Consider the following 26,238-nt stretch of genomic DNA (forward strand, 5'->3'; position numbering starts at 1 on the left):
CCTATTGCAGACATGTGTGTGGGCTTGCATTTGAAGATGGAAGTAGCTATTTTGCTGGAATTTAGCAACTCCATTTGTTGAAGGGAAATAACACATAGGCAACCCTTTCTTCCTCTCCCTACTCCCCCCTACCCCCCAAAAGAAACCCCCCACTGGAAGGCATCAGGGAGGATTGGCATTCAGTCACAAAGAAAAATGCCACCTGGAAATCTTGCTTCCCATTTCAAGGGCAGTTCCTGCAGGACATGTTTTCTACTGGGCTGGATTCTTGCATTCCTTTTCTTCTTTTTTTAAGAGTCCAAATGGCTTTAGACCTGAAAACGTGGAACCCGCCCCACATTGCAAACACTAGCTGCTTCTTCTGGCAAAAAAAGAAAGAGAAGGGGGGAAAATGGCAGGTCGTCGTATGTCTGTAAACAATGCAGTTATGAAATGGCAGTCCTCAGCTGAGCCGGAGCATGCTCACAAAGCAGCCTGTAGGGGGAGGTGATCTGAGAGGAGATGATCTAATTCAGAGCAATTTTGGGGATTGAAGGGAAAGGCCAGGCTCCATCCCCCATGACAGAGCAGAAACGAGACTTCTGGGAGTAGGGCCTTGTAGGCTGTGTCTGGGAGCTTGTAAAGGGATCTGCTGCTCTTCCTGGGGTCTTTCTTGGCTACTGGGTGGTGAAGATGCCTTGTTTTCTGCTTGGGTTTTGTTTGCTTGTTTAAATGCTATTCCAAAAGGGACCAAGTCTTAGCTGATGACTTTATCTGGGCTTAGTGGGGATATAGACCTTTGGGTGTAGTTCCTTCCTCTTAGTCCTCCCCCCTCCTCACAGCTTTTCTCTCTCTGTTCCTCATGCTGAAACCCTCCCCACCCTCCTTTAGCTAGAGTGCCTGGTTTACTTTGGCCTTTTCCTCCTACTGGCTGAGTCTCATTTTGAACATTTTTTTTGCACTCCTTGGTGGGGAGGCCTTGCACACTCCATTTCACAAGCACATGTTTGGGGGCAATGGGGATGGGCACCCTTGTTGTGTTTTATCTCATACCTGTCTGAATTCTCTCCATCTAATCTTCTGAAATTTAGAATCAGCCAGGTACAGGGGAAGGAAAGGAGAAGGGCAGTTCTGATTATTTGGGGGTGAAGGGGGAAAACCTTTATTCAAAATGGTAACTTCTGGGAAGTGAATATTCTCTCTCTGTGTGTGTGATCTTTATCTATCTAACATCTATCTCGCTATATATTCTCATATTCATTATTTGTATTTCTATGGGCCAACAATGCTAGTTGGCTTTGCATTGCATCTTCTCTCCCTTTATAATGCTTTGTTCTTGTTACTCTTGTAGGTCTTCTAGTGGCCTGAGGTTTTCGAAATGGACTGTTTCCTGCCATCAAGAAGGTCCTAGTTTGCCAGACAGATCCTAAGCATGTTTACCCGTAAGTAAGTCCCATTTTATATCCTTGAGACTTACTTCCAGGTAAGTGTGCTTAGGATAGCACCTTAAATGCTCTTCTTTCATCTCCCTACTCCCTTCCTGATGTGTCTTTCCCCTACCCTTGGGGTTATGAGACCAGAGGTTCAGGATAATACTGCAGTATTTTTTTGCGGGGGAGGGTACCAATGACAGCCTGAGCAAAAAGACATTCTCCCTACTGTGTGTTTGGGCATGGAGTTCTGCATTGACCCTTGCAATTAATGCTTAATAGCTCAAAGGGCCTCTGTGATTCCTTTCCTTTTATGTGTGTGAATGTGAGGCAGCGGCGTTTAATAGCTGTGCTAGATAAGAGGTATTGTCTTGGTGAGCTGGCCTTATGAAATGGTTTTGAATATTAAAAGGCACACCTGAGAACAATAGGGAGGGAGATTTCTTTGTTTGATTGCTGTGGGCCCCATTCTGCAAAGGGCCTCAACCTGCAAAGAGGCAGTGGGGGAAAATGATGATGTAAACCAACGACCTTCCCTCTTTTGGGGGTCTTATTCAGGAATGTGCAGCATCATTTATGGGCATCTTCGGTGTGCTTGGGGTATCAAAAATCACGCCTATAAAATGCTTTTCAAAATATCCTTCTCTGGAACTGCATCTGCATTTTAATTATTTTTAAAAATAAATCAGTAAAATTAATACTGGTTAATAATTGGCAACAAAAACGCTTTGCTTCCTTGTTTCCCTTCCTGCCCTGCCAGTGTTAAGGAGGCCAGTTAAATAAGAATCACCAAGCTATAAAGGATGCTGCGTGGTTTTAATCTCTAGTTGTTGGGAGTTGCATTATTTTATTTATTATTAAGGGCTTTCGTCTATCAGTTTTGCCTCCTATACATATTGCATGCTTAGGCTGTTTTTCCACAGTACGTGAATAGTTTCTTCGGCGAAACAAAATCCTAGAGTACGTGATTAGAATGCGGTGGGTTTTTGTGTTGGTGTGGGGTTTCTTTTTACTAGAGATGGAGGTGTGACGTTGTGACTCTAGAAAGCATTAGACCCTTGTGTTGGGTGGGATGTGGGGCTGTGTTGCAAGAGATGGGAAGGGCAGACTAGCCCTTCTGAATCATTTTGCTCCATGCATCTGTGTGCGCTTTATAGGCCTTTCAGAACATTCCTTCTGGTTGTTTTTTGGGAGGTGTGGGTCCAATTTCCTGCATGCAGATTTTGCTCTGCCTGGGTACAGTATTTTTTATACTAGCATGGCTAGATGTTAGCCTCCCCTTGCTTTGTTTCCTGCATGTCTTCTGTGGGTTGACCTATTTCAGTTGAAATAAGAAGGCGTTGCTTCTGGGTTTCCCTTTTGTGTGTGTGTGTGTCTGCGCTTCCAAATGATAATTTCAAAACAACACCATCAACAAAACCACAGACCAAGAGAAGCCCAGTTAAGGATGGCACCTTAGCATATTGAACGCCTCCTCTGTGTGAGGAAGGGTGTGGGGGAAGAGTAGGAGGAGAGAAGGCCGAAGAAAGCTGTGCTTTGCTGTTGAAAGGCTCCTTTTAGTACGTTCTCATTAGATAGATACAAGTTGCTCCAGGATAGGGTTTTGAGGCTTTGCTCTTAATGGATCTGGTTCAGCGTTTGGAAAAGATGCTGATCCTTGGGGTTTGGGGTCTTCAGGAGCATTCCTTGCATGCACCTTCTGTCATTCCAAGGTAGCAGCGGAGAACGTGACTCAGAAATGGAATGGAAAACCATTCCTAGCTTGAGCTCTTTGGATTGCCATACCCCCCACCCCCTTTCTTTTAAAAAAAGCCTCTACAAAGGGGCCTCACCAGCTCTAGGCTTTGAGATGCAATGATTTTTCCACTGTGTTTCTGTGTCTGCATGTCATATAAATGCATATGTATGCCTAACCTTTGTGATGAATCTCCAGCAGCCGAAGATTAATAATCACTCTGTTGTGGGCAGGGAGAATGGAGGAAGACAGCTGTAGGGAAAGGGAGGGAGGAGAGTGATTAGGAGACTCTTATTCTGAAGCAGTCTTTGCTTGGCCGTTGGCTTTTGTTTGGGAGTGCTGTTAGAGCAGACATTTCTCTGCATGGGAGGGTTGGGTATAAGATTTCTCTGCCAATCAGGAGCCGACAGATTGGGGCATGGTGGAGTGTGAGCAGAAGGGAAGTTTGCTTTGCATTTAAGTGGGTGTGGGAGGAGAAATGGAGGTACTGTCACAGTTGTTGGGGGAAACATGTTGGGGTGGGCTTTGGTGGGTGTTTGGAAGGAGCTGGTGGGGCATTGCAGTCTGTGGCTGATTTGTGGGGAGCAGTGTGTGGCTTGAGTATCGTCTTTGGGGCAGGGTGTAGGGTTCTCCATGGCTCTGTTTTGTGAGAAATGCCATTCAGGCTTGCAAACGCTGGTTGCAGTTCATATTTATGATTTGATAAAGGTGGAGGGAGTTTGCATCCTTGGCATTTTCATGGAGTTGAAGCAAGTGCCTCCTTTGGTTATAATACACTTCAAAACCTGTCGTTCCCCTTCTCCCTACAAGACAAAGAGATAAAATAGTCCTCATTTAAACACCACTGTTGGATTTGGGATGTTGTCTTTTGGTGGAGTGAAACTTAATTTTAAAAGAAAATAAGGAGCTCTTGGAAGAATGGCTGCAAATGGTGCTCAGTGCATACAAGGCTGGCAAAAGTGTCTAATGGGATAGCTGTTTTTGCATTCCTGGAGGTAGGGATTGTGAGCACATTGTGCATTGTCTTTGAAAAGCATTGTTGCATGAACTTTGTGGAAGTGTTCAAACTGTTGGTTACGGCTTGCTCTGTCTTCATAGCCTATTCTGTTGACTACTGCAAAAGCCTTTGCCAGCTGTGTTGGCTGGGGCTGATGGGAATTGTAGTCCACAATATCTGGAGAGCACTAGGTTGGTGAAGGCTGCTCTACAGTATGTTCTGGTTTCCCAGGTACTTCAGAGAATTCTGAATTTCCTCTCTGTCCCTAAACAATACCTACCTTGTTTGATAGGGGTGTCTGTTTCAAAGATCCTCAAGTTCAGTGGTGCCTCGCAAGACGAAATTAATCCGTTCCGCGAGTCTCTTCGTCTAGCAGTTTTTTCGTCTTGCGAAGCAACCCTATTAGCGGCTTAGCGGATCAGCGCTATTAAAGGCTTAGCGACTATTAAAGGCTTAGCGGCTATTAAAGGCTTAGCGGATTAGCGGCTAAAAGGCTATTAGCGGCTTAGCGGCTTAGAAAAAGGGAAATCGGGGAAAAATCAGAACACTCGCAAGACGTTTTCGTCTTGCAAAGCAAGCCCATAGGGAAAATCGTCTTGCGAAGCAGCTCAAAAATGGAAAACTCTTTCGTCTAGCGGGTTTTCCGTCTTGCGAGGCATTCGTCTTGCGGAGCACCACTGTATAGCAATCAAACCAGCCACCTCAAACCCTGTGGCGTTTTGCTGGAATTGAAGCACACAAATGAAATGCCTGCCTGCCAATTTTTATTATGGGGCTTGGATAGTGAGAGAAATTGCTTTTGGTGAGCATAGATGCAAAAGGGCCATAGCCCTGTGTTAGAGCTCTTGCCATATGCATGCTCATCGTCCCAGGTTCAATCCCTGGCATATCCATTTGGAGCTGAACATGTTCCCTGCCTGAAACCCTGGAGAGCCTCTGCCAGTCAGTGTCTATACAATACTGAGCTGGATGGACCAATGGGTCTGACTCAGTATAAGGCAGCTCCCCATGTCCCCTGTTTTTATGCTAACATTGAGTGCCCTGGTTTTTCTTTTTCGTGGCCTGCACTTTGTTCGCAGCCATGAAAAACACCTCTTAACAGATGAAACATTGGATTAGTTTCTAGGATTCTGGGTCTCCCTTGAAAGGGAGATGCTTCAGTATATGCTGCACACCTGATTCATGTTTGCTCACCCTCTGATGCTGCACCTGTTCAGTGTGTCCAAGACTGACACTGGGACTGGCAAAAGGGGGGGCCTCTTGGAAGGCAAATTCATGGAGGACAAGGCTAGCAGTGACTACTGGAGAAATTGACTGTGGTCTTCTTCCGCTGTCAGAGGAGTTTTGCCTCTGAGTGTCAGTTACTGGGAGTCGCAAGTGAGAAGAGAGTGCTGTTGTGCTCTGAGGTGCTGCTTGCAGGCTTCCTATTGGCACATCTGGTGAGAGGGAAAAGCAAAATGCTCACTGACTGTAGCAGGAAGGATCTGGGGGGCAAAAGGACACATACCTTCTTGTCTGCAAGAATTCATTTAACAGAGTGCACTTGCTTCTGAGCACAGCCAAGTAGTTTACAGTCATAACTCGGGTTACAGACACTTCAGGTTGCATTTTTTCAGGTTGCGGACCGCCAAAACCCGGAAGTACCAGAACGGGTTTCGGCAGCCGTGCATGCGCAGAAGTGCTAAATCGCGCTTTGCGCATGCACAGAAGCACCGAATTACAACCCGCGTGTGTGCAGACGCGCCACTGCGGGTTGTGGACGCTGCAGGTTGTGCACATGCATCCCACACGGATCATGTTCGCAACCCGAGTGTCCACTGTACTCTTACCAGGAGCATAAGAAGCTGTCTTTTGCCAGGTGGAACCATTGGCCCACCTAGCTCAGTCCTTGCCCAGCCCTACTTGTGGCTGCCGGGGATTGAACCCGGACCTTTCTGCAGGCAAAGCAGATGCTCCAGAACTGAGCTGTGGGCCTTTCCAGGAACCTATGAACCAGCGTTATACAGAGTCAGACCATTTGTCAGTCTTAGCCCAGTATTGTCAACTCGGACTGGCAGCAGCTCTTTGAGGTCTTGAGTGGAGACAGGTTCATTTCCCACATTTTGCTACTTCATCCTATTATTATTTTTCTTTTGTATAAACACAAAGAAACCTGGTGATGCCAGGGATGGAACTGGGGCTTTTCTGCAGGCAAAGCATATAATATTCTCCACCACTGGGTTATAGCCATTCCCCCAGATCTCTGGGAGATAGGGTGGATTACTTATATTGTTTATTTCTTTGTAAGGTCCCTTTGCCATAAGATCCCAAGGTGGTTTGCAGCAATAGAATACAGTGGACGCTCGGGTTGCGAACATGATCCGTGCAGGAGCGGCACGTCTGCGCATGCGCAAAGCGTGATTTAGTGCTTCTGCGCATGCGCGACTGCCGAAACCTGGAAGCAATCCATTACGGTAGTTCCGGGTTTCGGTGGTCCGTAACCTGAAAAAACGCAACCTGAAGCATCTGTAACCCGAGGTATGACGGTATACAATTATAAAAGCAAATGAAACCATTGCAGTTATAAAACACGCAAATGGAATGGAACAATACAAATTCAAGCAGAAGAGGGGGTTCTGCAAAACAAAACGCTTTAGCTTTTGAATTTAGTTAATAGTTGTATTTTGTTTTTCCAGTGACAATCTTCAGCTCAAAGCGGCTCACAATAATAGCAGTGACATTAAAATTAGTCAGCATTACAATAGCCACAACCACGTCATAAACACAATAGGATATAAATACGGCAGAAAGTGAATGAAGTAAACAGTGCAATTCAATACAAACTCAATAAAAGAAATGGCTGCTGAGCACCAGCCTTGTGCCAAGTGACACACTGGCTTTTGCTGCACTGAACGCAGAAGCAGCGCCTGTCCAGGCAGCAAAAACCTTTCATAGTTGTTCGTCTAGACTTCTTTTTCACCTTCGAAGAAAGGAATCAGTTGCTTCTGTGTTGTTTTTGGAGGAGTGGAGCAACAGGTTCCGAAGAGGAACCAGATTGTCTTCCTGTCCATCAAAAACGATAAAGGGCTCGGAGCAGTTCACCTCGACTGCAGTGCCTGGGACTTTGTAGCTTCGAGGAAAGGCAAGTCAGAAGTGACATGGTAGAAGTTTATGAAACTTTGCAAGGCATGGAGAAGTGGATAGAGAAAAGCTTTTGCCTCTCTCTCATAACATTGGAACTAGCGGACATCCAGTGAAGTTGGACATTGGAAGGTTCAGGACAGACAGAAGAAAATACTATTTTTTTACACCGCACGTGGAACCCTCTCTTACAGGAGGCAGTGATGGCCACTAACTTGGGCTGCACAGATTAATGGAGAATAAGGTTGATCAGCGACTGCTAGCCATGATGGAGGCTGTGTTCTACCTCTGTGGTTGGAAGTAGGGATGCTTCTGAATGCTAGTTGCTGGAAAGCACAGGGTTCACACAGGCATTTGGTTGGCATCTTTGAGAATGTGATGCCCTACTAGATATGCCATCGACTGATTGAGCATGGCTCTTCTTAACGTTAATTACTTGGAGGTTTTGAGTTGGATACGTTATCTAGATCGCCAGGGTTTGTTTCAAACACTTAACTCTGCTGCACTATAGGACTTAAGTGACTGTTTTTACTGTTAGCTTAGTCTTGCTTTTTTTGGAAATATTTTTTGTCGTCGTCATCCCCATCCCCTCCGGTACTTCATTTCATTTTTATGTTCCTATATTCGGCCTATTATTGCCTGTATTCCTAAGTACATAGACCGGAGAAAATGTTATATGGAAATGTGAAGCTGCTTTATTTGTTTATTTCTGGGTTAGATAATTGGTCTTCATAGCCCAAAACTATCTGCTCTGAGTGGGAGCAGCTTTTGAAGACCCGAGACTTCTTAGCAGAGACTCTTTTTACATCAGGGGTGGGAAACCTCAGACCTAGAGGCCAAATGTGGCTCTCTAGGACCCTGCCTCGCCCTTGGGAGCCTCCTCAGACCAGTCTTTCTGAACCTTGGGTCCCCGTATTTTATTGGACTACAACTCCCATCATCCCTAGCTAGCAGGACCAGTGGTCAGGGATGATGGGTGTTGTAGTCCAACAACATACAGGGACCCAAGGTTCAGAAAGGCTGCCTTAGGCAATGCACTCCCTTCAACCACATATCCTCCTTGAGTCTTTTTGCCTGGCTGGCAAGCATCTTGCTTTCCTGGCTGGAGGATAGACATATAAGGAACACCAGGTTAGGGTGAGAGTTCTGGCTTGAATTAGACCCATGTAGTGAAGATTATATGGGAATGTCAGAGACTGCCTTAAACCCTTATATAACCAGTGGTCTGCAGGTGAGTTTCTCCTGCAAGTTCCAAAGATCTCAGAAGCCCCACGTTGCAGTAACTCAGAGCAGAGCTTTTGGAGTGGCTGCTCCCATTGTGTAGATTAGCGTTCCTATTGAGATACCCACTATCTTCACTTTCCAAAAACAGTTTGCTTCTTTCTGTTTCCCCAGCTGGATAAATGGATCTTTGCCACATGTACCTAGTTTATATTGGTTTTGTTTTGTTTTAAATGTGTTGGCTGCTTTTTTGTACTTTTAACTATTTGTTTGTTTTGAAGCTTTTATTGTGCATCATCACATTCAGACAATTTTATAGAAGGCAATTAATAAATTAATGGTGATGATAACAGTAATAATAATTTGAATCGAAGTTATTCTACTCTTTTAACCCAGCAGTGGGAAACCACCAACTCACTTTCCTAATTAGTCCCACCAAGCCTCTCCATGTGGCCAAGCCATGCTCATATATGATGTCAGGGTTGATAGGAGTTGTGAGTCTTGCATAGTTGGCATTTGTCAATGTCAACAATCAGCTGATTGTTGTTGCTTCTATCCATTCTCCAGTGATCATCTGGTCAGGGTATAACCACTACACTTCCTTGTAATTTTCTGGCAGTTTCTTGTTGCAGTTACTTGGGAGTACATTTTTTTTTTGGCCTATGGGACTCAGCTCTGGTTTGGGGAAGAAAGCATGTCCTACTCAGCAGTGCCTCTTATAAGCATATAAGAATCTGAATTTCCTCTCCTCCCTTCTATTCCATTTAGCAAGCTCTAATGAGTAAAGGAGAAGCCAGAAGAGAGATTTGTATGAAGACAGAGCTGTTGAAAGATATCACCAACAGCAAGGAAGAAGGTAAGCAATGCATTCTGCTTGGGGCTGACCTTATGGGCATCCTTTTCAGGCCAGAACTCTTGCACTTCTGGGCCCTCTTGTAAACCTTAGGGGGCCTGGTGTTAAGGGAGGAAAACCTTACATTAAAGCAAGAATGCAGGCAAACAACCATGGTATTTGACTGGGTGAATTCGTTATCGGCATATATTCAGGCAGTGTGCAGAAGACAGCCCAAATAAATGTAACACAATCCTACGCGGGTCAACCCAGAAGCAAGTCCTATTGAGTTCAGTGACGCTTATTCCCAAGCAAGTAGAATTGCGATCTAGGTCTTGGAGCTATGGAATGGGTTTAAAACACACATTTTATTTCCTTTCTGAATCTCATTGGTAAAAAAATATGTTTTGGATCTGCACTGGCCAAGTCCCTAAGAGAGGACAAAGTGAATGTAGATCTTAGATTTTTAATTGTAGCAAAAATTCCTTTAGCAGGCGTGTTCAACCTCTGTGTCTTACAATGCTCCCTGTCAAGGGAAAACCATTTAAAAAATGAATATAAACCACCACAGGTATACACACAACTTGAAATGTTTATAGTGTTATTTAACAGCTGCACTACTCTTGCAGTTCAGTGACACAGATATCAATCAGAATTCCTCAATGAAATGTGAATTTGAAGAAACCACTAATATGTTTGTTTTCTGTTGAGAATGTCCACCTTGTTTGTCTACTTACAGTTGCATACTATCTTAAATTTGAGGCAGCATGTGTGGAATTAGCTCATTTTATTATTTTTTTAATGATATTTATTAAGGTTTCAAAGAAAAGAATTACATGAATTAAAAAAGAAAGACAAAAATAAAAGTAAAAGAAAAAATACAAAATACAAAAAAGATTAAAAAACACTTAAAAAAATACATCAGTCTTTCCATACCTTACATTCATTTCCTTGTTTCCCTGACTTCCTCACGCCTCCCTTTTTTGTATTCCAATTCAGTTAGTTAATTCAGCAATTTCTTTCCCTCTTTGCTTTTATCTTAATCCTTTAACATAATATATTATAACTTTGGATTCTCACCTGTTAACAATCCATTTTTACATACACCTTTATAACATTGCTGCTTAAACCACTTAGCTTCATTCTGACATCATTCTAACATTTATTAATTTTGCAATATTTCTGTAAATAGTCTTTAAATTTCTTCCAATCTTCTTCCACCGACTCTTCTCCCTAGCCTCGTATTATGCCAGTCATTTCCGCCAATTGCATGTAGTCCATCACCTTCCCCTGCCATTCTTCCAGAGTGGGTAGATCTTGTGTCTTCCAATACTTTGCAATAAGTATTCTTGCTGCTGTTGTGGCATACATAAAAAAAGTTCTGTCCTTCTTTGGCACCATTTGGCCGACCATGCCCAGGAGAAAGGCCTCTGGTTTCTTCAGAAAGGTATATTTAAATACCCTTTTCATTTCATTATAAATCATCTCCCAGAAAGCCTTAATCCTTGGGCACGTCCACCAAAGGTGAAAGAATGTACCTTCAGTTTCTTTACATTTCCAACATTTATTATTGGGCAAATGATAGATTTTTGCAAGCTTGACTGGTGTCATGTACCATCTGTATATCATTTTCATAATATTCTCTCTTAAGGCATTACATGCCGAGAATTTCATACCTGTGGTCCATAACTGTTCCCAGTCAGCCATCATTATGTTATGTCCAACATCTTGTGCCCATTTAATCATAGCAGATTTCACCGTTTCGGAATTAGCTCATTTTATATCCTCATGACCCTGTTGTGGGAGGGTAGACTTGCCTGAGATTAATCTTGAGGGGACAATTTGAGAAATGTCCTTTCTTATAAGCAGAAGAACTCCCATGCTGTAAGGTGGACAAGAAAGAGTGTTGGCTTTGAATGTGGGAGATTTTGGTTGAGCTAGTTTCTGGTCATCTGCAGAAATAGTGTCTGTAGAAAAGGTTTGAAATTGTTGAGAATAGTTGTGCTCATCCTTGTACTTCATCGATCCCTCCCCCCACAAATATACACACAATGAAGATCAAGATAGCTTTGAGCAGCACCCGGTGATAAAACAGGCTAACAAGGCCCTGGAGTACGGGCAATAATTTTTGTAATACTGCACTGGTTTTTGATGAAAATGAGGATTCTAGTGCAGAAGGGGTGTGTGTGTGTGTGTGTGTGTGTGTGCGCGCGCGCATAACCTGTATACATAAACACACACACACACACCACACACACAGAGAGAGAGTGTATTCCAGAAGGGCATTCATCGCAGTAGAAAAGTAATACTATGGTTATTAAAATAATGAGTTGCTTTATGAAATTTGCTTTGTAGAACAAATAAAATAAAGTAAGTTGATCAAAACCATATCTGCAGATACTGTATACAATAAGTAATCCATATTGTGGAAAGCCGTTCTTGAATAAAAATATCTTCAGTGGGTGCCTAGACAAGTTCCCCCCCCCCCCTATATTGGTATATTTATCAAAGGAGCCAACTAGTTTGTGGGTTAAAGAATAAGCAATAATGCAATCATTTTAATAAACTGTTAAATACAATAGCACTGCCTTTACAAATCCTAAGAATAATAAAATAAATTCTTTAGATGTATATCTGAATTGTTGCATAAATGACTGGGGCACACTTTGGAGAGGCGTATATTTAAAATATTTCCAATATAGATCCAGATTGGAATATAAATATCACTTACAAAAGGCTGGGTGAAAGAGGAAGGTCTTTGGTAGGCACTGATAAGATGACAGAGAGACAGCACCTGTCTGACATGAAATGGAAGGGAGTTCCAAAGAGCAGGACCTCTCTCTTCCAGTATGCTGTTGAAAACCAGTAGCTGGGAGTCATAAGTGAGGAAATGCTGTTGCACCAGGTGCTGCTTTCAGGATTCCCACATTCATCTTACTTTGAGAATTGGATGGTGCACTAGATGTGCTTTTGGCCTCAAATAGCCAAGGTTTCCTTATGCTTGGAAGAACATAGGAAGTTGCTGTATATTGAGTCAGACCAGTGTTCCATCTAGCTCAGTATTTTATACACTGGCTGAGGGGATTGTACCTGGAGTTGCTGGGGTTTGAATCTGAAACTTTATATGCATAGAAAGCAGGTGCTCTGCCACTGAGCTGTGGCCCGTATGTTCCTTTCAGCCTTCACTCCATCTATCCCCCTCTTTTTCTGCCTCCAGGATTTAATGCTATGGCAGCAGATGAAAATGCCATAGAGAAGCATATTGGAGAGCCAAAGATGGCCCCTGGAGGTGAAACCAATGGCTCCTATGAAAGCAACGAAGCCAAGAGCCACACAAATGCAGCTAAGAACCCTCAGGACAGTGTAAAAGTGAGCCAAGGGGACTCCACTGCGAAGCTGAGCAGAGTAGCCGAGAATGGCATTTCTGAGAGAGACAGTGACACTGGGAAGCAGAACCACATAAAAGCAAACGATTTCATGCATACTTCGGTCACGGGGAGCAATGGCTACATTTTGCCGAAGCAGATGGCTCATGGGCCGCCCAAACGGACTTCTAGTGGGGCTTTTGCCACGAAGACACTTCCCGCAGGAGGAGGCAAAGCAAAGGCGATGAGCACCTTCTCCCAGGCACAGGCTGCTCTGCCGGCTAAGTCTGGGGAGGGTGGGAATGAAATGGAGGCTAAGAAATCAGCAGCGGCGCCTGCCAGCGTCAAGATCCACAGAGCTCGAAAGACGATGCCCAAGCCCTCCTCTAGCCTGGTAAAGTATACATAAAGTATCTGCTAATAAATTGTGGGGCGAGGTGTGTGTGGGTGTGTAGAGGTTGGGTGTGTGTGAGTGCGGGCCAGTGTAAGCTTGAGGCTGTTGTGCAGCATTTATTCTCTCCCCAGGTGTCTGTCAAACTTGAATGTCTCTGTAGAATTCTGGGGGTTCCCAGCTCCTGAGAAGAATGACTTCTGGGGCAAACTCAGTCTAGAGTTACTTTATCTGTAACTTTGATTTAGAAAAAGATTTTGTGATCTTCTAGGACAGGAGTTGCCAATGTGGTGCCAGTGAACACAACAGCAGCCTTCAGGTCCTGCCCTGGTTCCCATTCTCTGAACACACACATACACTGTCCCCTTGGTCACGACAAGGTGAGGCGGTTACTTCTTTTCTCGCTTGAAAAGTGCAAAGAGCTGAAGGAGGAAGTTGGAAGAGGGGCACTCTTTCCCACCTCCTCTTCAAGCTCTATGTGCTTTTCCAGGCTAAGGTTAATGGGTCCAGCTATCAAACAGATCCCTTGGAAAAGGAAGTGAATGTGTGCACCTTTTCTTTCTGCCTATTGTTTGAGGAGCAGCTGCTGATTCAGGGTCAGTGAGAGAGACTTGATCAGAAGAGTAATATCTGTAGTACTCCCTCAAAAAATCCAAAGGTGCCCACAGATGTTGCAAAGGTTGAGAACCCCTGTTGTAGGGGCACCGTGACCAGCAAGTGTCCTTTGAAGTGGTTTTTTTTTTTTTTGCATTCACCCATTCATTTCCTTCATTAAATTGTATAGCTGGAACATTCTGTGCTCATCCTGTAACAAGAGCATCCCTCCTGCTTCGGAAGGGGATGATACCTATGTTTCTCCCATCGCTTGCAGACAGTGCACAAGGAACTGGCTTGATGGTTTCATGCCTTTAAGATCTGCCCTGGTGTAATTGTATCTCTATTTGTATTTTTTATATACAAATATCTATCTATCTATCTATCTATCTATCTATCTATCTATCTATCTATCTATCTCTAGAAGATCATGTGGCTGAGCTTTATACAGCCAAGCACCCAAGACATTGATCGATAAACATTTACACAACTTACACATGTGTGATTCTTGCATGAAGCTCAGGTCTTTAAGCTTGCCAGTAGATTCTTGGTTCTTGGATTTATTGGCTCATCAGCAATCCTTCCACATTTTCCAGAGCAGCTGCCCTGGGGCAGGCTGTAGATATCTAGCATTGTGTTCAGGGAGGCTTTGCTCAGAGTGCATAAACAGCTCTATAATTCTTCCACCTGGCATTGATTTTTAAAGGCTCCTGCACTTGTGTGTTGTTAACAGGGACCTAGGATTGTGGTAGTGGTGGTTCACCTTTCAGAAATGTGTTTCCAACAGCCTATTCTCACCTGCTGCCTGGCAAGTGTATTTAAGGTGCAGGAAGGAATTGCTTGAAGTTGTATAGTCAGAGCACGTCAAAGTGCAAGTAGATAAATAGGTACCGCTCCAGCGGGAAGGTAAATGGCGTTTCCGTGTGCTGCTCTGGTTCGCCAGAAGCAGGTTATATTTGCTGGCCACATGAACCGGAAGCTGTACGCTGGCTCCCTTGGCCAATAAAGCGAGATGAGTGCTGCAACCCCAGAGTCAGCCACGACTGGACCTAATGGTCAGGGGTCCCTTTACCTTTACCTCATGTTATGTTTGTTTCAGGTTGCACGTTTTCAGGTTGCGTCCTGCGGCGACCCGGAAGTACCAGAAAGGGTTACTTCCGGGTTTCGCTGCTCATGCATGCACTGACACGCAAAATGACGTCATATGCCTTGATTCTTCCAGCAATTCATGAGGGTAAGCAGAGAAACTCACCAGCATTGAGCCAAGGTTTAGAATGGAGAAAGGCTACGTATTGTAGATGTTAGTGCAGAGGTAGAGAACTGCAGGGCTGGAGGCCAAGTGCGCCCCTTGAAGCCTCTCTTTCTGGTCCTCGGAACTCTCCCCAGGCCACTGATCCTCACTGATACTACTTGCACCTCCAGTATTTTTGTTTATCTGGAATGTCAACTCTCATCATGTCTCCTTCTTGCCTGGATGGAGGGTAGAGCGGGATGTGTGTAGAAACTAGCTTACTGTACGGAGGAACAAATTTGCATTCATGCCCTGCCCATCACTGGCATGTGGACCTCTTATCTGAAAAAGGGAACTCCAGGATGGAATGCGGTAGTTGGACAGCTGCCAAAGTCTTCCCACTGCCTTGTTAGCTGAAAATAGTGGTGGCTAGGGATTTGTGATTTTTCTCTTCCTTGGAACAGTTACGGACAGCCCCCCCCCCCATTTATGCATGTTCAATACACACACACAACCATGTATATGTGAATCTCACTGAACCTGGAAGTGACCTGGAAACATCATAAACACATCACTGAAACATCATTTGGTGCATAGCTTATTATATATCTGAGTTTCTGGGTATACCCCCTTCACCAGCAACTTGTGAGTCTGCAGCCTGTTTGAGTTGCATGTCTCTGCATTGACCTGTGTGGAAAGCCTGTTGATTTTCATAAGAATCACCCAGGTTTTCAGGTTTTTTTAGGCTACCTTTTGAAGCAAAGGCACTGTGTGTAAACAAAGGGTTGTATCAAAATGTTCATTTGCTTCAGATTAGACCTCCTGAAATAAATGTGCTTTTAGAAGTACCGTATTTCTCGCTCTATAAGACGCACCAGAAGATGCACCTAGTTTTTGGAGAAGGAAAACAAGGGAAAAAACATTCTGAATCTCAGAAGCCAGAATAGCAAGAGGGATTGCTGTGCAGTGAAAGCAGCAATCCCTCTTGCTGCTCTGGCTTCTGTGATAGCTGCGCAGCCTGCATTCGCTCCATAAGACGCACACACATTTCTCCTTACTTTTTAGGAGGGGAAAAGTGAGTCTTACAGAGCAAAAAATACGGTAACTGACCCAGCTATGGATCTTACAGAAGAACAGGGATAATGTGCTTTCTGCAGCGAAACTTCTGTTTGGCCACTGTCATCACTGGAGGTTAACGCTGAACCTGAGAAGAGTGTCACATTTATATTTTCAGCCACAGGTTTCTGATGGTAAAGTGGGAAGGGAGGAAAAACCCTGACTGCAACCCTGGAGAGCTACTGCCCGTCAGCGTAGACCAGCAGTTAGATGATTTGATTTTGCTATTAAACACTTTATTATCTTCCTAGAATGAACTGTACTGCTTCAGTTTCGCAGGTGCGGATCAGATTTTTTAAGTTCTCACTATGTTAAAAACACATCTCCAGTAGGTAGAAATGAACAGGGCAAGGGATTTATCTGATTATCAAGAAGTTTTCTGGTTCCTTCATCCTGCGGGTTTAATACTTGAAATGTGAATTAGGCTGGAAACAAATGAGGTATCAGATTGTCTGGTTATGGCAAAAATATTATGCATGATCTTTTTCTTCCTTTTGATTTCTGAGCCAAATTAGCTGATAATAATAATTTGATTATTTATACGCCGCCAATCTAGCAGGGTTGCTACTTAATTTTTTGTGCCTGAAAAAAAGTAGGGTAGTTAATTCATTATTTTCACCCCTTTTCTGTTTTTGACAACTTTCCTCTATTATCCTGAAGGGTTTCCTTGGCAACTTTCCAAGGGCTGCATGCCAGGGGTAGGTACGTAGGGCCAGAGACAAAAGTGGCTGGAGCAATTTTACCTTCATAGCTCTTGTTACGTTTGCTTCAGGTTAAATCTTTTCAGGTTGCGTCCTGCAGCGACCCGGAAGTACCAGAAAGGGTTACTTCCAGGTTTCGCCACTCGCGCATGCGCAGGCATTCAAAATGACATCATGCGCATGCGCAGAAGCGGTGAATCGCAGCATGCGCAGACGCGTTTTACGGGCAAGCAAATTGCCTTAAAACACAGATGGGGAAATTCAGGCCTGGGGGCCAAATCCAACTTCCTGAACTCCTCTATCTGGCCCTTGGAATTTCCCCCAGGCCACACCACTTACTGACTCTGCTCATGCCCTGAGTGTTTTTTGCTTACCTGGAATGTACCCTTGAACATGTCTGGATGAGGTTTAGGAGAGCAGTGTGTGTAGGAGATACTCAACTACAGTGGTACCTCTGGTTGCGAATGGGATCCGTTGCAGAGCCCCATTTGCAACATGAGCAGAACGCAACCCGCGTCTGCGCGTGCTGCGATTCACCGCTTCTGCGCATGCGCACGGTGTCATTTTGAACGTCTGCGCATGCGCGAGTGGCGAAACCTGGAAGTAACCCTTTCTGGTATTTCCGGGTCGCCGCAGGACGCAACCTGAAAAGATTTAACCTGAAGCAAACGTAACAAGAGCTATGAAGGTAAAATTGCTCCAGCCACTTTTGTCTCTGGCCCTACGTACCTACCCCTGGCATGCAGCCCTTGGAAAGTTGCCAGGAAAGAATATGGTCATGGAATTGCAGTGTTGGAAAAGGGACCCTTAGGGCCATCTAGTCAAACCCCCTGCAGTACATGAATCTTTTGGCCATTGTGGGGCTTGAAGCCATAACACTTAAGAGCCTCATACTCTACCGACTGAGTCTTCTCAGTTCCTTGGGCAGAAATTAAGTTCCTTACCCCTTGCCTTAAAGAAAGGGAAGATTTTGGGAGAAATGTCAGTCTGTTTGGTTTTTTCCCCTTTCCCCCTGCAGCATTTTAGGACTTAAAAATAAAGGTGTACGTATGTGTATGTCTGTGTGTTACAACTGAGCTTTCCATAGAATCATAGAATCTTATGAGTTGGAAGGGGTTCCAAGGGTCATCTATTCCAACCCACTGCATTGCAGGAATCTCAACTAAAGTATCCATGACAGGTGGCCATGATCTTGCAGGTTTACTTCTTTTGTGTTGTATAAGGACTATCTTCTTGTTTGTGTTTTCGATCTGGGATTTTTTAGTCTCTTTGGCATCTGTTGCATTTGCTTCTTCCTGCGAAATATAAGTCTCCTTGCATTGGAATTGCTGTTGTTTGGCTCTGAACTGGCAGCCAATTTGAAACTCTTAGTTGAGAGCAAGACTCCAGGAAAACACTCCAGGGACTTTTCTTTAATCATTTCATATAAGAGACTGACATGTGTAAGTGACCCGGTCTTGTCCCAGGCTATTACAATGCTGGTAGAAGACAGCTCTGTTGTTGATTTTGATATTATATTATATTATATTATATTATATTATATTATATTATATTATATTATATTATATTATATTATATTATATTACATTACAACTTGCTGGTCACTTGTTATGCAAAAAGGTCTCTAAGTTAGGGTTGCCATATTTTAAAGAGCAAAAAAGAGGATACATTTGATGATAAAAAAATGAAATAAAAATAGGGGGAGGGGTGGTATTTAAGAGATACCAATGAAAGTAGAGTAAGAGCAAAAAGAAGATACAGTTAAAAGAAAAGTGTTGCCCCCCCCAGAGAAAGAATTAAAAATAGAAATAATAAGAAGGAATTATTGTTTTTAATAATATTGCAAATAACAACAGCAACAAAAAAGATGATGATGATGATGATGATAAACCAATATATATGTGTATATATGTGGAGAATAAAGAAAAAGGAAAAAGGGGGTAGAGGGAAGGGTGTGTGTTTGTATATTAAAATAATATATATCAGAATGAAATCGAACTGTAGGGCCCAATCGATGTCAAAAATCAAATGTTAAAGAAAATTTAAAATAGAGAATTATAAGGTCAAATTAATGTTAAAGATCAAAGGAAAATTAAAAAATAGACATAAAATTCAAACCCAAGGATGGTCCAAACTGCAGAAGCAACAGCAGCAGGCTTGCGGGGCTCAGCCGTGTGTGAGAGAGTTTGGGGGTGGTGGCAATATTGGGGAGTGGGGTTGGGTTAGACTTCTCCCCTCTGCCCTCACACGGGAGGGCTCTGCCCCACGGTCCCGGGGGGGGGGGCCCTGATCCCTCGCAAGCAGCTGGCATGAAGCTGGAGTAGGAGAGAAGGCCTCTCCGGCCCCCTCTAAATGTTGCTCAGAGGCTGTAGCTGTGTGGGGGCCACCTTTCAGCATTGCCCTATTCCCGAACGCTTGCCCCTGCTCGTGAAGGCCGCTGAGATCCTGCTCACGAGTAGTGCCCGGGAGCGCTGCTTGCCTGCCGGTGTAGAAGCAGGCCCTTGCCGGGCAGCTGCTCTGTCTCAATGGCCTGGCAAGCTGGTCTTGCCGTACCTGGAGGTGGGCTGAGGGCACCCAACAAGCCTGTCTCCTGCTGCCTACCTCTCAGTTGGGTGAAGGTGGCAGTGCCAGGCAGAATAATAATAATAATAATAATAATAATAATAATAATAATAATAATAATAATAATAATAATTTTTGATTTATATCCCGCCCTCCGCAGCCAAAGCCGGGCTCAGAGCGGCTAACAACAATAAAAGTAACACAGCATTCTAAAATCAATTCATTCTAAAATCAATTCAAAATCAAATTCATGGCAACCACTGGGCTAGAGTTCTATGAGGATTACCAAAGGAGGGGGGTCAGACTGTGCCTTGGCCAAAGGCCTGGTGGAACAGCTCTGTCTTGCAGGCCCTGCGGAAAGATGTCAAGTCCCACAGGGCCCTAGTCTCTTGTGACAGAGCGTTCCACCAGATCGGGGCCACAGCCGAAAAAGCCCTGGCTCTGGTTGAGGCCAGCCTAACCTCTCTGTGGCCCGGGACCTCCAAGATGTTTTTGTTTGAAGACCGTAAGGCCCTCCTTCGTGGGACATACCAGGAGAGGCGGTCCCGTAGGTACGAGGGTCCTAGGCCGCATAGGGCTTTAAAGGTTAAAACCAGCACCTTAAACCTGATCCTGTACTCCACCGGGAGCCAGTGCAGCTGGTATAGCACTGATTGAATGTGATCCCACAGTGAGGACCCCGTAAGGAGTCTCACTGCGGCATTCTGCACCCGCTGGAGTTTCTGCACCTGCTGAAGCACGTAGGAGCTGCAGCGCTGGCACAGGGCGGCCTTGCAGTTCCAGCCCCGCATTGATAGCAGCTCCTTCGGCCCTGTCACAGCCCTTTCCATCTTCAAACTGGGCCCTGCCATAACCACGCAGGTTCAAGAGGGTGAGAAGAGCTCAGGGATGAGACTGGTGTGGCAGAAAGAGCGTGCAGATCTTGCAGGGCGGGCGCAGGAGAAAGAACACACAGATCGAGAACGAAGGTGGTAAAAAGAGTGTGTGGATCGGGCCCGGGTGGGTGGGAGAAAGACTGCACGGATGTCCTTCTTTCCTGTCCTGAAAATTGAACTGTATGTTATTCAGAAATGCTGCTTTAAAACCCGGACTTTTTTGCGATTTCTAAGAATTTCTCCCCGCCTCTCGGATGGTAATTCCACCTCTGAAAAAGAGGACATATCTGAGAAAACCCAGACCTATGGCAACCCTATATAAGTGACGTTCAGTGAATTTACATTTGTAAGTGTAAGTGAAATATGCATATAATAAAAAGCACATATAACCAAAAACACTTGCAATCCATTAAAAAAACCCACAAGGCAATCTACAGCAACAGCAGCAGAAAACTTCAGTTGCACAACAACACCAGAGTCCTATCAGATGCCTAGGAGTTGTATTCCACATTAGTTCTACTCAGAGTAGTCCCACTGAAATTAACAGACATGACTGAGGTCTGTTAATTTCAATACTCTTAACTTGATTGAATTAATACAATGGGTTTTTATCACTCTCTCTTTGTTTGTTGGTTTTCCTATGATCCACTACCATTCTTTCATGTGAATGGCTGCTCTTAATAAGATACTTATCACTGCCTGTACTTTTCTGGTTTCATTTCCTGGTCTCACAATTGATGGTTCTGACTGCACGCTCCTCCCCAGGCACCCCAATATGTGTACATCCTTGAAACTCGGGACACTTAATTGATCTGATGAAGTGTACTCTATAAAACCTTATGCCATAATAAATTAATGTGAGACTTTTTTGAGACTCATGTGAGATCTAGTTTGCTTGCCTTTTGTGGGCTAGCAGAGGAGAGACACAGAGCTTGCCTTTCCATACTAGAGGTGGAGAAGAAGGCTGCTTCTCTGTTTGATTGTCATCACAGGTGCAGTGAAGGATAATTTCTCTTCTGTCTGCCCACTGACATGCCCTCATACACTCTGTCCGCATGCATTTAGTGTTCTCCTGTGGCAACCAGGCCACCCCTTATATACCATGGGTTGTATCCGGTACTCAGAATAGGACCCATTTAAATGGATGGACATGACTAACTTAGGTGCATTAACTTAAGTTGGTGTACTCTGAAGTTTGATGCAACCCAAAGCATCTGGTTGGCAACTCTTAGAACCCAGTGTTGGACTTGATGGACTGCATTGGTCCAGCAGACTCCTCTTTTTTTCTTAAGACTGCTTAAATGGTGCATTCATCTCCCAGAAGCCATTAACTGTAGTTTTCTGGCTTGGACGTAATAGGAAACTGTTCTTAGCTGAAGGCTTCCTAGTTTGTTTACTTTCTTATGCAAAGGGTAGGGGAGCAGAGCAACTCTGTTCAAGACCATTAGTTCCGTTCATATCTTATTAACCTGAAATATGACCATCCAAACATAGCCCATGGCTGCCAGGTTCAGAGGCTGGCATTGCCCATTCCCTCTTCTTGAGGCCTTAGCACAGGAGTAGCCAACATAGTGCATGCCAGATGTTGCTGGGCTGCAGTTTCCACCATCTCTTTATCATTGGCCTTGTTGGCTGGGGGCTGATGGAACTACAGTGGCACCTCTGGATACGAACTTAATTCATTCCAGAGGTCCATTCTTCTCCTGAAACTGTTCTTAACATGAGGCACCATTAGCGAAAGCGTGCCTGCTACTGCGTGCACTCCTCTGGCGCACAATTCCCGCTCGCATCCCGGGGCAAAGCTCACAATTGGGAGCAACTGCTTCCGGGTTAGTGCAGCTCATAACCTGATGCATGTGCAACCAGAAGCAATCATGTCCAGAGGTACCACTGTAGTTTCCAGCAACATTTGGGAGAGCACCACATTGGCTGCTCCTGCCTTACCACACTCTGCTCCAGTGCAAGCCACGACTAGCTGCTTGATCCATCAGTCCAGAGGCCCATCTAGTCCAGCATCCTGTTCTTAACAGTGGCCAACCACACACCCTGACGGGAATGACCACGAGCAGGACATGCATTCTCTTGTGCTGGCAGTGGAAATTCTGCCTGATCACCTGCGCCCTTCAAAATCAAAACAGTGCAGGGTCATAACCTCTATTCATATGGTGCCATAAGAAATATTTGTATTTGTATTCACTGCCTTAGACTATTTTTCTAATGGAGAGGTGCTTTAAGTAAAATGAGTCTGAAGTGTGTCCATTCCTAGCCTAGTACATGTGTGTTCCATTAAGCAGATGTACTGAGTGCCTAAACCTCTGCCAATAGAACCATCAACAGGCACTTTTCATTATTGATAGCTGCTTTAGATGAGTGCCTCTTAACAGCCTCCTGTAATTTCACTTTGATCCTTCATGCATTTTTTTTTTATTTTGAAAAAATGAAAACAAAAAGAAAGAAGGGCACCTTATGTGGCTGAAAGAAAAGTTGTGGCCTTTAGGTGTCTTTACTCATCGGCTGTGCTCAAGTTCTTTGCTTTGGATGGGGGGATTCCATCTCTCTTTGTGCAAGAGAAAGGTTTGGGAGCCAGGTTTACATATTTACAAGTATGTGCCTTTTAAAATGAGGATTAAACATATTTCCTTCCTTCCTTCCTTCCTTCCTTCCTTCCTTCCTTCCTTCCTTCCTTCCTTCCTTCCTTTTTAAAGTAATGTTTTCTTAAGCTAGTTGATTTTCACCAGAAAAATATAAAGGGTTCTTTTTGATTTCTGTTCCCAGCACACAAGTAGAGACCCCAAAGAAACACCCAAGGAAGATGGAAGAAGGGAACTTTCGGAATTTGGGAAGCCCATCTCTTTGCCCCCTGTTCCTGGCCTTCATTCATCTCTACCTCAGAACCAGAGCTATATGGCAGCATCAAAATCACAGACAGGTAAAGAATTAACAGTGCATACCCCCCCTTTCTATTTTATTTTTGTGGGGAGGCAAAAACTTAAGTTGGGAGTCTGCTGGCCTTTTCTGTAACCCAGGGTTTCCCAAATTGTGGTCTGCAGACTACCAAAGGCCCATGAGCTTCATCAGGTGGTCCACAGGGTGTCCATAAAAATAAAATTAAAAACCATACCACATATAGCACAGAGCATTATAATTGCTAAAACGGGGGGGGGGGGATGTAAGTGGTCTGTCAAGACCCTCAGCAATTTTCAAGTGGGGTGGGGTGGAGTGGGGGTGAGGGAAGCACTGTTGTGGCCACTTCCACTACCGCCATCTGCCCCCTTTGATTGGATTATCAGCCCTTGCAATTTAAGGAGAAAATTGCTGGAACGTTGTAGAGGTGGAGCTGAACTTCCATGCACCTAAAGCTTAAATGAGGGACAAATTTGGCTTGACACACCAATAAATAGAAGGTCAGGGGCTTGCCTGCTGTTGTTTTTAAAATGTAACCGTGTGTGTGTCTTGTGTATTTTCAAATGAACCATAGCATGCAAGAAGGGGAAGCTTAAACCCTTCCCTCCCCAGCCGAGATCCTGACAGATAAGAACTGCCATAAGAAAAGAAGCAGAGACCTGCTGGATGAAGCCCTTTAGTCCAGCATCCTCTTCAAACAGTGGCCAGCCATATACCTTTGGGAAGCTTGCAAGCAGAACCGAGCGCAACAATGCTCTCTTCACACTTGCAGTTCTCAGCAGCTGGCATTGGAGGAGGGGTGAAAAACAAGGCACATCTAATCCTGTTACCTAATGCTTGTTTCTTTTTACTCCTCCACCAACTCTTACATGTGTGTTTCCCCAGGAGACAATCAGTTTTCCCTTTCCTCTATGCAAGGAGCAGAGGTGCCCCAGTAATTCTCAGAACCCTTAACAAACTAAAGCTCCCAGGATTCTTAGGGGGAAGCCATTACTGTTTGAGTTGTATATTAGTGCGTTAAAAGTATGATGCAGATACAGGCTTGGATTCTAAGGGCCCATACATACCTCACATTAATGTGGACTGTGAACCTTTTGTGTCTTCTTTAATTGCCTCTTGTACATGGGGCGTTCTCCTCCAACTTCTTGGAAGGAATTCAGTAGCGCTGTGGTCTATAAATCACCGAGCCTCTTGGGCCTGCTGATTGTAAGGTTGGCAGTTCAAATCTGGGTGACAGGGTGAACTCTCATTGCTTTTTCCCAGCTTTTGCCAACCTAGCAGTTTGAAAGCATACCAGCACGAGCAAATAAATAGGTACCACTGCGGTGAGAAGGTAAACGGCATTTCTGTGTGCTCTGGCTTCTGTCATGGCCTCCTGTTGCACCAGAAGCGGTTTAGTCATGCTGGCCACATGACCTGGAAAGCTGTCTGTGGACAAACGCCGGCTCCTTCGGTCTGAAAGCAGAGATAAGTGCCACACTCCGTAGTCAAATTCTACTAGACAACCACCCAAGGGTCCTTTACCTTTAAAAGTAAAGGTAAAGAGGTCCAGCCATGACCTACTCGGGTTGTGGTGCTCATCTCGCTTTATTGGCTGAGGGAGCCAGTGTACAGCTTCCAGGTCATGAGGCCAGCATGACTAAGCTGCTTTTGGCGAACTAGAGCAGTGCACGGAAACACCGTTTACTTTCCCGCCGGAGCGGTATCTATTTATCTACTTGGACCTCATGCTTTCGAACTGCTAGGTTGGCAGGAGCAGGGACCGAGCAATGGGAGCTCGCCCTGTTCCGGGGATACGAACCGCCAACCTTCTGATTGGCAAGCCCTAGATTCTGTGGTTTAACCCACAGCGCTACCCACGTCAAAATTCTACTAGACAACCGTCCAAGGGTCCTTTACCTACCATTAACTCCAGCTTCTGCTGTCCCACTCTTTCTCCTCCCTAAATCCAGAGATTCCTTATGCCAGTGTTTCTCAGACTAGCCAGCAGGACCAGTGGTCAGGAGTGATGAGAGTTGTCGTCCAGCAACAGCTGGTGATCCAAGTTTGAGAAACACCACCTATGCTTTGGAAATCTCGAGAGGAGAGCTGCATCAGGGAATCTCTGGATTTGGGAAGGCAGCAAAGTCTTTGCATCACAGCCTAATTTCTATTCTGCATTGGGGAAACTTTTTGGTGTTGTGGGAGGAGTGAAACCGCCATTGGACACAGCCTGCATCTTTATCATGAAGGGGCTTGACCTCACCCCTAAATGTGCACTCCTCCATTGTCTCCCAAGACAGATGGATGCCAACTGTATGATGCAGATTTGTATAAGTTGGATGCTGCCTTTTAATAGCCTTTAATCAGTTGCTTTGCTTGTCCTCTTAAGAGTGCATTTAAAGCACTGCGAGATCACTTTAAGCAGCCATTACTTCCCCCACAGAATTCTGGGAACTGTAGTTTCTTAAAGGAGCTGAGAGTTGTTGTATCTCACAGAGCTACAAATCACAGAGTGGTTGAACAGTCTTTTCCTCTTCCCAGGGGATTCTGAGAATTGTAGAGGGGGAATGGCAAGATCAGTATAATGCAAAGAAACAATGCAGTGCTCCTGACCTCCCCACTTGCCCCCCAGTCTCCTGGTAAGCAGCTGCAGTGCAACCAAACAGAGGCCAGGTGAGCAGTGCAGCTTCACCAAGCGCTCTGCTTCTGCTTATAACTAAAACAGGGGGAGTGAAAATGGGACTTGGTGTTTGATTGTGTGTTCCTTTGTACTTAATTAACTGTTTACTGAATTAACTGTTGAATGCTGCATCTGATCCACCCTTATACCTTATACCTTCTTATGTTTCTGCACCCTACTTTCTGCCTCCTGATTATTTTCTCTTTTGTCCCTCCCGTCCAGCTGCTTCAGTATCTAGGAAGAAGAAGCGAAGAATGGGAACGTACAGCCTGGTTCCCAAGAAAAAGACCAAAGTTTTGAAACAGAGGACTATGATCGAGATGTTCAGGAGCCTTGCCCATTCCACTTCAGGTGGCAAGGTGAGGGCTGTGGAAGAGAGCGAGGTGCTTGGTGGATGAATGGAAGGTGGTGTCAGCCACTCTCGCAGCCGGAGATGGTGGTACAGATCAGCAAGGAACTTCTCTTTGTGCAGTGTAGCTGTATAATCCAGGGAATTGTTTCTTTTAGAAGAAATGTGACTTAT

The 26,238-nt window shown here is 44.6% G+C and overlaps 1 protein-coding gene across 24 annotated transcripts in view; it reads left to right on the forward strand.

The window, feature by feature from the left end:
• EHMT1 (euchromatic histone lysine methyltransferase 1) overlaps positions 1-26,238 on the forward strand; it is a 155,685-nt gene that overhangs the window by 71,889 nt on the left and 57,558 nt on the right. For 12 of the 24 annotated variants that reach the window (XM_083485716.1, XM_083485720.1, XM_083485739.1 and 9 more), the window contains 4 exons: positions 9,251-9,338; positions 12,532-13,073; positions 22,925-23,078; positions 25,938-26,074. In XM_083485716.1, the coding sequence (XP_083341842.1) occupies positions 9,251-9,338; positions 12,532-13,073; positions 22,925-23,078; positions 25,938-26,074 (921 nt within the window). Of the gene's footprint in view, positions 1-1,330; positions 1,426-3,526; positions 3,629-9,250; positions 9,339-12,531; positions 13,074-22,924; positions 23,079-25,937; positions 26,075-26,238 lie in introns of those variants that run through there. The other 12 variants (XM_083485737.1, XM_083485730.1, XM_083485736.1 and 9 more) reach the window with 3 other exon arrangements.

This window comes from Podarcis liolepis (assembly GCF_965112155.1).
Source record: "Podarcis liolepis genome assembly, chromosome: Z".
Taxonomy (NCBI): Eukaryota; Metazoa; Chordata; class Lepidosauria; order Squamata; family Lacertidae; genus Podarcis; species Podarcis liolepis.